Source organism: Poecilia reticulata, chromosome 17 (assembly GCF_904066995.2).
Source record: "Poecilia reticulata chromosome 17, P_reticulata-male-v2, whole genome shotgun sequence".
Taxonomy (NCBI): domain Eukaryota; kingdom Metazoa; phylum Chordata; class Actinopteri; order Cyprinodontiformes; family Poeciliidae; genus Poecilia; species Poecilia reticulata.
In genome coordinates, this window is record NC_088846.1 from 14,263,189 (window position 1) to 14,278,658 (window position 15,470).

General features: G+C 37.8%; 1 protein-coding gene across 2 annotated transcripts in view; it reads right to left on the reverse strand.

Annotated features, from left to right (window-relative positions):
• Positions 1-15,470, reverse strand: part of ephb1 (EPH receptor B1) — a 170,901-nt gene that overhangs the window by 57,523 nt on the left and 97,908 nt on the right. For both annotated transcript variants that reach the window (XM_081597723.1, XM_081597722.1), the window contains exons 4-5: positions 6,675-6,830; positions 139-474 (exon numbers count right to left, since the gene is read on the reverse strand). In XM_081597723.1, the coding sequence (XP_081453849.1) occupies positions 139-474; positions 6,675-6,830 (492 nt within the window). The remainder of the gene's footprint in view (positions 1-138; positions 475-6,674; positions 6,831-15,470) is intronic.

Below are 15,470 nucleotides of genomic sequence, written 5' to 3' on the forward strand. Positions count from 1 at the left end.
ATCTACTGACACATGGAAAAAAAAAAAAAAAAGTCAAATACGTCATTTAATTGCGTCTGGTGTAGAAGCAAATGATGTAGATTCTGTTATTTTCAAAGCTGCAAAAATGATCATGACCTGGAAACACTGGGGACTCACCAGCCTGGTTGGTGGTGATGTCTATGGTGACATGTTGTGCTGGGTACGGGCTCTTGTTGCTGACACCGTTGACGGCTTGTATCTCAAAGCTATAGAGGGTGTGAGCCAACAGGTTACTGATGAAGACCCTGGTCTCTGTCAGACCAAGCTGTCGAGTCACAAAGTCCACGTTGTCATCGCAGTGTGAACAGGCGCGTCGGTCCGCTCTGCACTTCTTGCACACGATGTTGTAGACGACATCGTCCCGGCCGCCTGTCTCCCTGGGAGAATGCCACTCCAGGATCACCGAGGTCTCGTTCACTATGGAGATCACATTCCTGGGGCTGGATGGAACGCCTGAAAAGACAACATGTTTATTTTTTAATTCTTCTTCTTCTTTTAGTTTCTTTTTCTTTCCAGCCCGATGTTTACTCATTGATCTAAAAATAGATGCCATAAATGGAAGATATTCTGTCATCTCTGTATACACTTCCTGAACTATAACTGTCACTATGTCGTGACAGTATATTATCATTATTATTATCATTATTATTATTATTATTATTATTATTATTATTATTATTATTATTATTATTATTATTATTATTATTATTTCTTTTTAAATTGCTTTTAACACTTTAAGACCTTTTTGAGTGAACCTATGTATTTGTTGCTGCTGTTACACCCAAATTTCCCCTTTGTGGAGCAATAAAAGCTGTTTCTATTCTATTCTATTCTATTCTATTCTATTCTATTCTATTCTATTCTACAGCATGTATCTATGCATTCTACAGCATGTATAGCAATGCAATATATACCCAGTAATGCAGATCACCAAGTAAATCATCAACTCATTATCTCTGCTTTACTGTAGATGGGAGATTTTTCATCTAGTACTTTTGTTTTGGGCAGCCATTGTTTTATGCATTGATTTCTGGTGTTAAATAAATAGCATCCTCATTGTTTGGAAATCTTAGCCTGTGTTTCCAACTGTCTAGTCCTTGCTTTTCTTCACATTGTTTTGCTTTTTTTGTTCTTTCTGACAAAGAAATAAATGTAAGTATTGTAAACTACAGGCTATAAACAATGTACAATGCTGTAGACCATTTGTTTTTTTCTCAGTTCAGTGCCTCTGAACTCTTGTCTTTTCCATTACTGTTTTTCTTGTTGTGCTTGGGTCAATTGTTTTGCTGTTTCATATTCCCTCTGATTGTGTATAAATAACCAATAACCAAATGACTGGTTACTTGATAGAATGATGCAAGTCCTATTTCAAATTTGTCAATACCTCTCACTTTTATGTCTCAAAACATTTATTTTAAGCAAAGCTGTCATTATGCATAAAGGAAAGATATACCTCATATGTGAAGGAGCGAGAAAAAAAAAATCAAATCTGTTAAATTACTAATTTACAACACTTTAATAAATACAAGTGCTAATATCAAACACTCTTGTGTGATTTCTCTCAATCTGAGGCACAATTGAAATGGTAATTTATTCTATTCACATGCCGAGATTCTACAGTGAATGTTCATGTCTATCAAATATTGGTTATTTACAAAAATGCAGTGTTGCATGAAGTATTCTTATCCAAGTGGCTCTGCAAATTCAGGGTTTCGTTCATTCTCTTACGGCCCACAGCTGGAACAGAAACTCAAAAACTATATTCAGGGAGAAATCAAGAAATAATACAACTATTGTTTGGGTTGAGTGGTGGCTTAATATCAGGGTGGATAAAAGAGGTCTTATTCAGCCTCCTGCAATTGCAGTGTGATTCAAAGCGAAGTGAAATCTGCTGAAAAGGCAGTGAAGAAATTTGCATAGCTGAGATTCATGGTCCCCTACTGCACAGCAGTAGCTCTTTACTCTCAAATACCACACAAAACACAAACTTAACAACGTGCCTGTTCGGTACTGCTCAGGACATGAATGGAAAACACACCTGAGGATTTCATTCATTAGTTTATCTCTGATAATTCAAGCTTTTCCAACAGAAAATGACTAACCTGACATTAGTTTAATTTGTAATGAGTTTAAACGATCTGCCAATTCTAATGTCTCATCTTTCAAACAAACCATAATTTATCCATCTGCAACTTTATGTATATTTAAGTGTAACACAAATCATGATTCTAATCAGACTTAGAGAACAGAGTCTTTGCATGTTTGCTTACATTTAAAATATCTGTGTGCATGCATCGTTCCACCTGGCAACAGCCATTATGAAAAATGGTGGATGGCATAATTAAGAAACATGACACAGACATTACATGTAAACAGCTTTCCTTTTCAAAGATATTGTTACATTTTGCATAATAAAACATCCATACTCAGGTATGATCTGCCAACTGGGACATTCACCTGCACTGAGGGATAATTTCATTATAAAATAAGATACAAAAAATACTACATAGAAATAAGATGTACAATACTGTTTTCATTATTTTTTATAATAAGATATAAAAAAAATACTATAAGATATAAAAATAATTCAAACCTTAACCCTCCCGCAGACTTAAGAGAAGAGGTCATTTAGATTCCACAAGTTTTTAAGCTGTGATCGGTCCAACAAGGTTGCACTGACAGCAAGTACGCTTTCATGACGGCTTTTTGTGTGGTTTTGGAGACTGACAGTTTGACGGGTTAATCTCCCAGCAATCTTCCTGAACGTTGTGCTAAGACCATGGGATGTTTAAAAAATTGTTATATCATTTTTAGTGAACCGCTTTAGAGTGACTTTTCAGTGGAGTTGACTATCAACTTAATTTCACCTGTGTAGTTCACTGTAAATAAATAGGTGATTTAACATAGATATATTAAGCATTTGCTGCACAGTCAAATGTTGTAGACACAGAGCTTGGGCAAGAAAAGAAAAAGTAATGGTGAGGAAAACTGTTAAGGTACGGCTGCAAATTCAGCAAAATAAGGGGCATGACCTACATAGTGTGATTATTATGGTCTGGCTGAGAGGGACAGATAGTGCTCAAGCCGCAGGCCAAATGGAACATAATCAGGCACTTGGATGCTACAAGATGCATTGTTTGTGGAGGGAAAATATGGCACAATGGGGTGTTGGAGTGACAGGAAGTACTTTACCAACTCCCCTAGGAGCTGCTCAGTTTAGGGCAGTGAGTGTCCTTTGTATCATCCATCACATCCATCACACACTTTAGAAACCCCAAAACTTGCAGTGTCAGTGAAAAAATATTTCCCCTAATGTCCAAACTATATCCCTCAACTACTTCCATGTTCTGTTGTCAGGACTTTCTGTTTCAGTATCTATCAAATATTACAGACCACTAAATATTTCATGTTTACTGTTTAAAGTGGGTCAAGATACCCTATATCTTTATAAGCACACAGATGCAGCAATACATTTCTGATACTCCTCGTGTTTGACTTTTTTTTTGTTCTGTAAGTCTTTCTTAGATGTTGTCATGTGATTAATTGGCGATCACTTTGATCACAGATTTATTTCATGTCCTTCACAAACTGGTTTGAGGAGGTACATAGGACAGTTGGATTCAAAAATGTAAACACACTAGAATCTATTTATCTTTCACTGGGACTTTTTATGATGAATTTTGCACATGAAAAAAATTTACCTGGTCGCTCTTAATTATTTTTTCAAAATTTCTATGCATTCAAACGTTACTTGATTACAGGTGGCTCGTTTATACACATTGAAAGAATATTTTCCTTTTTTTCTCACATTTTGGTCACTTTCTCTTTTCCAGTACTGCTCACATCATGATTCTCCTGCACAGCTATCTGCTATGGACCAATGAGCAGAGGTTTAACAGCATGAGTCCCCTCAGTTACTACCGAGCCTATCAATCGAGTCTCCTGACTCACATATTGAGAGAATCCCCATGGCTCAGCATGCTAGAACTGGCTGACCTTTCCTCACTGCTCTCACATGTACAAAACAATTCTTTCCTCTCACCGAGACTCATAAGAAACCAAAAACAGTGTCGGTTACCTGGGGGCTTAAAATTCAGAGAAGCGACCAGGAAGACACAAAGAAGAATGCAAAGTTCTGCCCCAAAAGTACTTACTTTGCTAGGTAGCCTGACTAAGAATGTTTGGCTCCCTGCTGTGAGACGGAACACTTGTGGTGTGCCTACCCTAAGGCAAAGATTGAAAACAGTCCAAGACAGAGAAAAGTCAGAAAGGAGGGGTAGGGAATGCATTGGGGAGTTTGAAATGTAGCCCAGATCTGGTGTATTCAGAACCCTGAAGGAAAAAGCCGGTGTAGGTGGGAGGAAACACCATGAGGCCCCCTGCTGCGAGAGCCAGGGATTGGGCAATCCGTCAGCAAGCTAATCAAGCTGATTTGGAGCATACAGGGACCTGGGCTTCAGATGCTGGTGAGAAGCACTTAAGCTACAGCTTTTGCTCCTATATACTGGTCTGATTTAAGCTACTCTGGCAGCACTCTTATCAGGACCCACAGAATTAAAGAGATTCTTACTAGGATGATCTCACTGGCCCCCCTGCTGCGCTGCAAGGCACCCACAGCAAATCAGGCTCAGCTGTTATAGTAAGCTGAACCCTTCAAAGGAAGCTGTGATTTCACTGAGAACTTCAGGGTTTTCTTTTTTTTTTGTTACACATGTATATTTTTAAAATCAAGAAATTAAAATAAAAAAAAAACAGTATTGAAATGATTATTTCATTTATTAAGGGGAAAAATCTATCCTAACCAGCATGCCATTATGTGAAAGTCCTGAATTAAGTGTGGCTAATCTCAAATATAAAAAAAATAAATAAACGTATTTCAATTTCACTAGTCACACAAAGGTTTACCACCAGACCAAGAACTACGTAAATGCGTAAATGGAAAAACATCTCTAAAAGTAGAACATTATGCCACCAACTAAAACACAGATGATAAACATAATCTTTGAAATGTATCAGTCTGGCAAGGGTTGCAAAATCTCTTGTAACTCTTTGCAGTGAGAGCCCTTTTCCATAAATGGAGAAAACATAAAACAGTATTTGTGAGGACCTGTTCCTACCATAATCATTACAAGAACGCTTTGACAGGTCATCCAGGAGTTCACAAAAGACAACTTTTAGCACGTCCCACTTTTCTCAGCTAAGGTCATATTTCGCAATTAACAGTAAGAGTCCGAATCAATGAGAGTTTCAACCAAAAAAAAAAACAAACAAAAACTGTTGATCTAAAATAACAGAAATGAATGTCCCATATTAGCAAAAAAAAAATAATAATAATTGAAAAACAACAGAAACAAAACTTAAGACAAGACCTGGTCAGTCTTAAAGAACCATAACAACATATCAAATGATATCTAGTATGTGGAATACTTAAATATGCAGATTGCTTCCTTGTTGAGTGAAGAATGAGGGAAAAGAATCCAGCAAAAGAGAGAAGAATAAAACCAAGGGAGGGGACAGCGTCTGAATGATTGAAATCAGAAAAAAAAAAGTAACAGGCTGCTTAGGCCATGGGGATCTGTTCCAGATAGACTGTGGGGAGCCCTTGTGGAAATTGCTTAGGGAAAAATGCAAGGCCTCGAGGTAGAGGCAGATGCTATAGATAATAGAAAATTTGCAAATTTGCCACAAAAGCGTGCAGTGTGTTGGAGAGCACAGAAAACACAAGATGAAAGATAAATATCTTCCCGCTGCAACATCCAAAAATGTGTTAATGGCAGCAGATCGCGTCATGCTGCACTGTAATATCTCTGCAGCTTTGAGACAATCGTTGAATTTATGGACACATACAAAGCAAAACTGTAACTACAAAATATGCTTATTAGCTGTAAAGGCTATGTATCTGCCCAACCCTTTGGAAAAAATAATACGACCCTGAGCCCATTCTTGAAGCCAATTAGCCAAATCTTTGTTAATAAATCAGGAATTAATTAACAGATAACCAGCCAGCTAATGCCTCAAGGTCTGCTCTACAAATGAGAAAAAAACAATGTATACTCCCCAGTGTCAGTAAATGAAAAAAGGAAAGTAAGCAAACTTTTTGGAGGTCTTCTCCTGTGTAACTCTGTGTCAACAGGGACAGCAGGAAAGCTTAGCATATTGCTTTTACATCATATTAAGATAAGCACGATGCTGTGTAAGGCCTTATTGGATCTCCAGCGGATAACGGCAGGACAGTGTTGAAGCTTCACAGCATCTGCCTGAGTAATTAGGACTTCAGGGGATGATAACAGACAAACAAAAAAGAACAACAGAAAAAAAAATGGGAGAGGAAGAAAAAAAAGACAACTGCAGGGAAACAGAAAAAGCTCATTGGCACAGTGATGGAGATGTCAGCAATGCAAACCTCCCCTTATGTGATTATTACAGCCATACTGGAGAGCTGGTTTGGGACTTAGATACAAACTAATTTAGGAGCATGTGCAGGCTTGACAATACTAAGATTGTAGCTGGCCAGTTTTTTTAATTATTTTTTTTATATATACATATATATATTATTGTCAACCCTAACCTTTTAAAACAGAAGCACATCAAGTTATTATCCTTGTGTCAAAGTGAATGAGCAAAACATGCAACATCATGTATGCCATACTCACTGGTGCAGGGTTCATCCGGTTGATCAGCGTCGCCACGGTAGTAGCCATTGCGGCAAACACAGATAGTGGCAGCCTCAGCTGTGGATCGGCTGTTGGGAGGGCACTGCAGACAAAGGCTTGGACCCTGGGTTGATTTGAAAGTACCTGGTGGGCATGCTGTGACAAGAAAGAAAGAAACAAACAAAAAAAACGTAATGTTAGAAAACAAACGAAGGGGAAAAATTAATCACCCAAACACTAACAGAATGAACCATATGAGTCAAACAAAGAAGAAAATTAATAACAATCCAAGATGAAATGTACTCCTGATGGATCCATTTAGTTTCTCAATAATAAACACAGTGATCTAAGGAATTATGCGGTAGAGATTTGACAGGTAGGAGGTTTATGTTGAACATTAAATGTACAATTATTAGGTATTTTGTGTTGGACATTATGTTTTTTACAGTAAATATTAGGTTATTATCATGTTTTTTATGCTGCGCTGAGAAACCGAAATCAGACCATTTACCCCAATTTTACACAGCTTGTGTCTCCACTCCACTCCACCATGGAATTAACTCCACTGTAAATATGCACCCATTATAGTCAATGAGGGCATTTAGAGTGAAAACTTTGTGCACAGCACCTTTGCGCTGCCATCCATTAGAACAGAGTGTATTTTTGCTGGACACCGGAGCAATTGTGGATTCGAACTTCAAAGATCCAACAGGAAATTCACGAGCAACCTATTCACCAAGTCAGACTACATGTGCTCAAAATACTAGCTATGTTCGTACCCATACAGTATGTTGTCAACATGTATTGTTTATGGCTATGCATAAAAACAAAACTTGTATTTAATTCTGAAACCAATTAAGTCAAGTTCTTTGGCTCAAGTTGCAGTACGAACGTAAGTCAAGACAGAGAAAGGGAGAAAACAACGGATGGAAAAAGATTCATTTTGAAAGTTGAGAACTACAGTGACAAAATCCATCATTTTTATCACTGGCTTTATCAAGCAATCTCATTTCCCACACATATTTATCTGTGCATTTCTGGGATTCGCAATGTGGGGGGAGTCACATAACATTTTAATCAGGAGAATCAGGAATGTCTCTATTTTGCTGGCAAAGTGCACAGCAGAGAGAAGACTCAGTTTTAAATCTGGATAAGGCTCAACAAGTAAGGAAAACAAAAAATCACATCTTTTAAAATGTTAGTAAATGCACTAATTCTTACTGAACCACACTGTCCACAACACTCTTTGCTATGGAGGCTGTTGCTGTGAGACAAATAATCAGTGCATTTTGTTTTCAGAAATATTGAAAGAGGATCCACAAAATCTGTAAGTAGCTATTTAAAATGAAAATATATTAAATGAACATCTGACAATAAGATCAAAATCCATAACTACGCAGATGATACACAGCTCTACATTATGATGTCCCAGGTGACTACAAATCCTTCCAAGCACTAAAACAGATGCTTTGAACAAATCAGCATGTGGATGTGCCACAGCGCTCTCCAGCTGATCAGAAAAGAAAAAAACTGACGTGATCTTAAGACCAAAAGAGTAATCATCAGGAGTCAGCTTCAGTTATTACAGCTGGAAACTACTGATGAGGCCCAACATCTGGGTCTAGTGATGGACTCAGGCCTAAACCTTAAAACAAATATAGAGACAATTACAAAGTTGGCCTTTAATCACCAAAAGAACATTTCTAGATCTATGTCCGAGTAAGAGTTGGAGAAACTCATCCATGTGTTCCTCTTTAGTTTCATTGATTTCTGCAACACTGTCTTTATAAGCCTAACATGTCAATCAGTCAACCTCAGCTGATTGAGAACACTGCTGCTCGCATTCTCATTAAAACTAGGAAATCAAAGCATAATGCTCCAGTTCGAAAGTCCTTACTACAGGAAAGTATATACATGACTGGCTTAGCACCAAAATACATTGTCCTTGTATCAACCTTCCAGACCACCCAGGTTTTCTGATTCAAGACTTCTGATTATAGTTCTCAAAGAAATATGAGAATCAACAAAATTTGGTCAAAGATTTGTAGAAATTGGCTACAAAACATCGATCGGTGCATCTCAACTCTAAGCTATGCAATAACTTATTTCACAAAATACTTCACTTACATAAGTAATCACTTTAAAAGCCCTCGCTTACTACATTCAGGAACTCCAGATCACAACTGATTTGATTCACCATGCAAGAATTCAAAGGGTATATGTCAAATAGTGTTTGACTTATACTCTATTTATTTAGCCCTAACCCAAATGTGTTATGTTAAAAAACCTGAAATCCCCCATACACACAAGCATTTTTCATTCTGAACATATTAACAAACATTTTTTTAAAAACTGATGCATAGAGGGAAACAGTTTTTTTTATCACCTTGTCCAGTGGCACTCCCACACTGGAACATACATGGCCAAGCAACAGTCAAATTTTGGATAGAGTTCATACATTCTTGGCGACAGCTGTGCAAAAATTCACTCTGCGGTTTAACAAAGACTTCAAACATTCAGTTAGAGTGATAGCATTACCTTTAATACCACAAAGAGTGAAAATACTTCAGCAGTCTCAGTGGCACCAATTTGTCAGAGTTGCAGTGAGGTGTCAGAGTCCTACATTTTAAAGGCTGTGGTGGAGGACAAAGATTATTGTGGCTGATATCGGTGCCCCTAAGTGAAGGCAATAACCTAATCCATTTACTCTTGCGCCTCAAAAGGATACAAAGCTGAGGAGATTCTGTGCAGTGTGGAAGGGTTTAATGACTATAATAACTATGATAAATGTCTGGTATTTTAGCAAGCTTACTGCTGGGGGTGGAAGCTGTGGTGTAGCTGCACTCTTAAGGGGGGAAGGGTTATAAATTTAATGGGACAAGGCTGATTGATTGCAACAGCTTGACTGTAGATGTAGGGTATGCTCATACTGTGTAAAAACAATTTTTATTCCTTTTTATAGCACTTAGGCAGTAAAAGGGAGAATTAGTCAGAGAAATATGAACGCAGTCATGATAAGAAAACAAGAGAAAAAAGTTTCAAGATTTACCGACAAGGACAGAGTAAGGTACTACCCTGCAGTAAGTGTTTCAGGCACTAAAAGCTAAGACTTAATAAATAAGTACTGAATTTGCTTGCAACAAAATGATTACATTGTCTATGAATAAGAGACTTTTAGCTTGATATGAAGAGCTTTTAATGGTCACAATGAGAAGGAGCTGGTCCATTTCCTCTGCACTGACTGGTCAAATAGAGGAAAACATCATTTTATGTGAGGGAATCTTTTTAATTCATTATCCAGTTCTTTTGTATGATGTAATTAAAATCGGTTCTGTTTAATTTAAATGTTATAATGGGCTGTTTAAGCTTAAAGGTTCTGGTCTACCTCATAAAAAGGCTGATACCTGGTCTTATGAATCCTTTTCTCAAACTATTGAAAAACCCTCCCTGGCTTTTACTGATAGAGGTACAGAAAGAAACCCTGCTGAAACAGAGAAAAATAGCATGCAAACATAACTGAAAAGGCTATCTCTCTAGAGGATGCTTCTCAGTCTGCTGTGCTGTGCCCGACAGGCACACCAGAGGCTAACTGACTGACTTACTGGCTAGTCACACAACACTGTTAAAAAAAAATGTTACACAACTACATTTATTATCCTTATTTAAACAGATAAAGATAATTGAAACCTGGGAACTTGATTTTCATACAATATAGTATTGTTAGAGCCAAAATTAAATCACTGACAAATCAAATAAAAACAGGAAAAAAAAGCATGGAAAATCAGGTAATGTGAGGCTTACTCTGTTGTCATCCTTTGGTAGTTTGTTCCAATTTGATGGAACATTGTGATTTTTTTCCCCCCAAAACTATACAAATTGAGGGAACACTAAATAAAAGAAATTGTTTAAGAAACAAATAGAAAAGTACGTAAAGCTATGACTTTTATGAAACGATAAATATAATTTTATAAATTTGTTAAAACTGTCACTGTGCTGTAACAGCATGGTATGAGACAGATACAAAAAAAGGAAAGTTGTGACTAACTAAAATACCAAAAGATCTATTGCAAGATAATACAGCTGGGGCATCCTGTGTGGACAAAACAGGAGCAAGAAGTGCAGACATTTTTTATTTTTTTTGTATAACAATAACTCGCCCTTAGTTTTCTTTTAAAGTCTCTACTGCCAAATTCAATTGGAACAAGTGTAACTGATTAGTGTTAAATCCAGCTAGCAAACAACCAAACACCAGGGAGACTGTACAATAATCACTGAGATGGAGAAACACATCTTTATCATTCTGACACACATTAGCAATTGCAAAAAGAAAAAAAAAACAGTAAAAGCAAAAGTGCTGGCCCAAGTACTTTACCTGGAAGTACAACTTTAATCACATTTAGATTATAGGAAGAATACTACTCAGTATGCACAATGCTTATGATCAAAAATATTTGAATCCAGTCTCAGAGGTCTGTATCTGAAAGCTTCTGGCATAAGATGTCTTATTGTTAAATACAATGTTTACATTTGACACACTTTTCCTGCAGAGATTTTTTCAAACATATAGCTTGAAGAAATAAAATAGATTTTTAAACAACATCTTGTTTGTCTGACACTAAGATAGAAGGAGCGAATATCTTAAGATCGAAAAGTACATGAAAGAGATACAAACCAAATTGATTGACCTGACTACAATGATCATAAAAACCAGATCAGGGACCAAACCCCCTTATGGAGAGAAACGTTATGTCTAGACAGGGCTTGTAAGGGCAACATAAAAGCAAAACTGTGTCTGTAAGTGTGAGTGGGGCTCCCGTTTCATGTGGGAGAGGAGGTTTGCAAACTCTGTTGACTTTTACCGGATTTTACATGTGATAAGATAAGGCTCCTCGTACTACAAGCATACTGGGACTCTGTAAAAGTGCTCCCTTCCCATATGTGGAAGCACAACCCAGCTGCAGGGACATTTTATAAGGCAATAAGTTCTGACACTATCCAACGTTACAAGACAATAAAAGCACAGATCAAAAATTACTTTCCAGCACAGGCAGTGGAAGAAACTTATGTGTTATCATTTCTGATCCACTACCATATGCAGATGGTCATCTCACCAAGAAAACATTCACATGTGCTGAATTGGCTCTTGTGGTTAACAGATCACTGTGAGTTGTTCACTGTGAGCTTAATGGAGTGTGAGCAGAATGTGTACATTAGGTTCTGCCCTCCGGTTGTGTGTTTACGTTCAAACTGCAGCTTCCCTGGACACTCATAAATGGGTAAAAGTGAAGAGAAAGGCAGAAGAGCCTGTGCTGAATCAGCTCTCTGAGCTAGCAGTGCTGCAAATGAGCTTCAAAGCAAACTCTGTATGAGGAAAAAGAATGTACACACTCTCATGCTCATGTACACATACTCGACTAAACATACACATCCTAAAGCCCAGGGAAAACAACAGCACTACTACAACGGTAGTGACAGCAAGGAATGGTGATTTACAGAGCAGCAAATTTTGTCACTGTTGACCCCCATTAAACGAGAGTGCATCACATTTTCCAGCATTTGATTACTTTGTGTTCAACAGAACCTGAGATAATTTAAGGCATATCCTTCCGAAAGTAGGGACGCTGTGATCAGCATAACAGGAAGGGAGATAAGTGACAGCCAGGCAAAAGCAAACAGGCAGCCACACACATATGTTTGTGCAAACATTTTAGAGACAGCAGAAGATTAATGTTTGGGTAGATTATAAATCCTACCTTGGAGCTGAAGCTTCTTCTCTAATTGAAACATAATATGCACATGGATCCAAACATTAAACTCGTTAATTAACTGCTTACTGATCTGCCACTGTGTGAGAAAAAAAAAGAAGACAGACAGGCATGGACAAGGAGAGAAAGTTAGACAGTGTGATTCATGTTTGCAAACCCCTAAAATAATCTTGTTTTAAAGGTTTCCAGAACTGGGAACGGTATCATTACGCTATGCTTCACTGAATTGGGAACTAAGCCCAAATTCTTCTCCCTTGATTTGTGCACATTCAGATTAGAGGAGACCAGGAGTTTTTGTGCCAAGGCAAAAAGATCCATCAATCATCAAATGAGTTAGGTTATATGGACAGCAGGGGACTGAACATTTGCTCAGCAAGTAATTAGTCTCCCCAATGGGAGGATAACCTGCAACTGAACTGGATGCATGTAGGAACAAAACTTTTACTCCTCTAAGGCAGCCCCAACAGGATTTTATTCTTCTTCTCTGCCTTCACATGTTTCAGAACTAATCTTTCCCCCACCTTTCCCCCCAGTCTTACTTTGATCCTGATTGACAGGTTTGAATCTGCTTCGTTTGGCTGTCTTTCTCTCTATCTATCCTTCTGTCTGGCACACTGTACAACTGACAGAGACACCGCATCAGTGAATCTCCACTCGTTCCCCAACAGTCGCACAATGATGTCAAAGCAAGCCTGACCAAAAGACATGGCAGACAGCAGATCTTCATTGCACACCAGCATATAAAACATTAAAAGCTGTGCACTTATACATCTAATGAAAAGCTAAATGTTTTAAAGTATAAGTATTTGTATAAACTGCTGGTAGTAAAGGTTTTAATCACTAATCCAAGTATTTGGAGTTTAGCGGCCACTGTGACCACTATTAAATGGAAAGAGTATGGAACAACTGTAAACATTTGTGCTTTCTCCTCTTTTCCAAATGTGGCGTAAAATACAACCAGTAAAACCGATATGGACATAACCTAGTTCTAAATTTGGAACTACAGAAATCAGAGGGCTGGCGTCATATGCCTCATATCCACTGAGTGGCACGGAACGTATCAGTGGAGTTTGATGCATCCACATTGCACCATTAAATATCAAAATATCAAATAATGATGTGAAAGTTCTGCTTTTACAAAGTAGTACATCATTGCACTGACTCATCACTGCATTTAGCCTTTAAAATAAATGATCTGCAAGCTCTTCAATATCTCAATATCTTTGCTGTGTTAAAAATGCAATGCATACTGCAGGTAATGCATCAAGCACATGTAGGGACTCTGCCACTGTGTCATGTGAAGTGCACATGTTTTGAAGTCACAATTTAAGATGTAGGGTTAATTAAAATTGGTAGGTTAAGAATTTTATCAGAATGTCAAGCAAGCATCCCCTGCCATGTGCAAGATAAAATTGAAAAGTGGAAGCAAGTCGCTGCAGAAGGTCAGTCCAAATATGAGCTTAGAAACTCTAAACCTTTTAGAGTTATAGCTTGCAAAGTCCTCTCCAGGCTTTTCTGTTGCCTCATGTTGTCGGTTATTTATGAGACTTTTAACCAATATCGTTTTTTGGCAGCAAACAAAGAAATTCAATCAAAAAATTTTGCAGCAAATGGAGAGGTACTAAAGTATCTCCCATTATGTTGTAGCTTGGCTATTTGTAAATGGTAAATGGTCTGTGCTTGTATAATGCTTTATCAAGTCCAGAGAACCCATTCACCCATTAATGCACAAATTCACATGCTAATTTGTAACAACAGACAATTTTATTGCAATCAAATATTGACTGCTACCACTAAAGTCAAACACATCAATTAAGCTTTTTGTACTGTTTGACATATCACATATTTCTGCCAAATGTTTCATATGGGAAGGGGTATAGGTAGCTGATCGAGGGGCACAAAATTTGAGTGATTGCCAGTGGCTGTACAACTCTTGACCTCCCCAAGGACAGTCTTAACCTCAGTTGTCATCCACACAACGCCTGGATCACAGTGCTTGAGAGACTTTAGAATCATAAATACATCCACTCAGTGACAAACACTCAAGCAGCCAACACTATGACTGAGTCGGGACCCCAGCTGACCCTTATTTCACAGTTTTGTTCATCAATCAGTCAGAAAGACAACACACTTGCATCCGCGTCTGGTGGGACTGACTGCTAAAAAAACATTCTGGTTATTATAATTTTTTTACTAAGCAAATCTAAAAATATCAATGAAGTAAAGAACCGAACATGCTGTTTGACAGAAGGGGATAACCAGCATCTAAAAACAAAAGGCAATCAAACCTGCAGACCATTAGTATTCTGCCCAGGTTCTCATTGTTCATTTTCCTTGCTCAATCCACATAATGAGCTGCTTTTTTAAACGCGTGTATTGTATTTCTCCACAAGGTCATTGAAAAGAACAATACAAGTATTTGAAACTGAGGCATATGTTTAAATGAAAACTTGTCAGAATCTTCAGAGAATGCCTGCAGGACCCTGAAGGTCAGGGTAAAATGCCTTTAAGGTTTATGATTTATTCATTTAGAGAAACTGAATTTAGAATGGTTTTGCATGTATCTCATACATTGCCATCTCAGGTCAATGAAGATCAAATATCACAGTGAAAAGCTTGGGACTCCATTGCTTAATGGCTTACAAAAAAGGCTGATTTTTTTAATTTATTTTTTTTTGTATTAGAAGGAATTCAGAGTTTGTAGTGACATCACTCAGCAAAGCTGGTCATTGTCTGGTTCCACTATGCCCTACTCAGCACATTCCAATCTCAACAGAGAAAATATAAGGCATATATGACGACCAGAGTGGTGTTCTGAAGAATAAAGGATTGGTCAAAACAGAGCAGGGTCTCTTGTGCTCTTGTGGTTTTTGTTAAGAGTGGCGACACCATAGAAGTTCCACCCACATTACACTCCCCCTGATCATTAATCATCCGTCCATTCTGACCCTGTCAAAGCTACTCTTCTAAGATAAGACACTCTCACACCGACAATCACCCACCCACACGCATAGGCGCACACTCGTACACA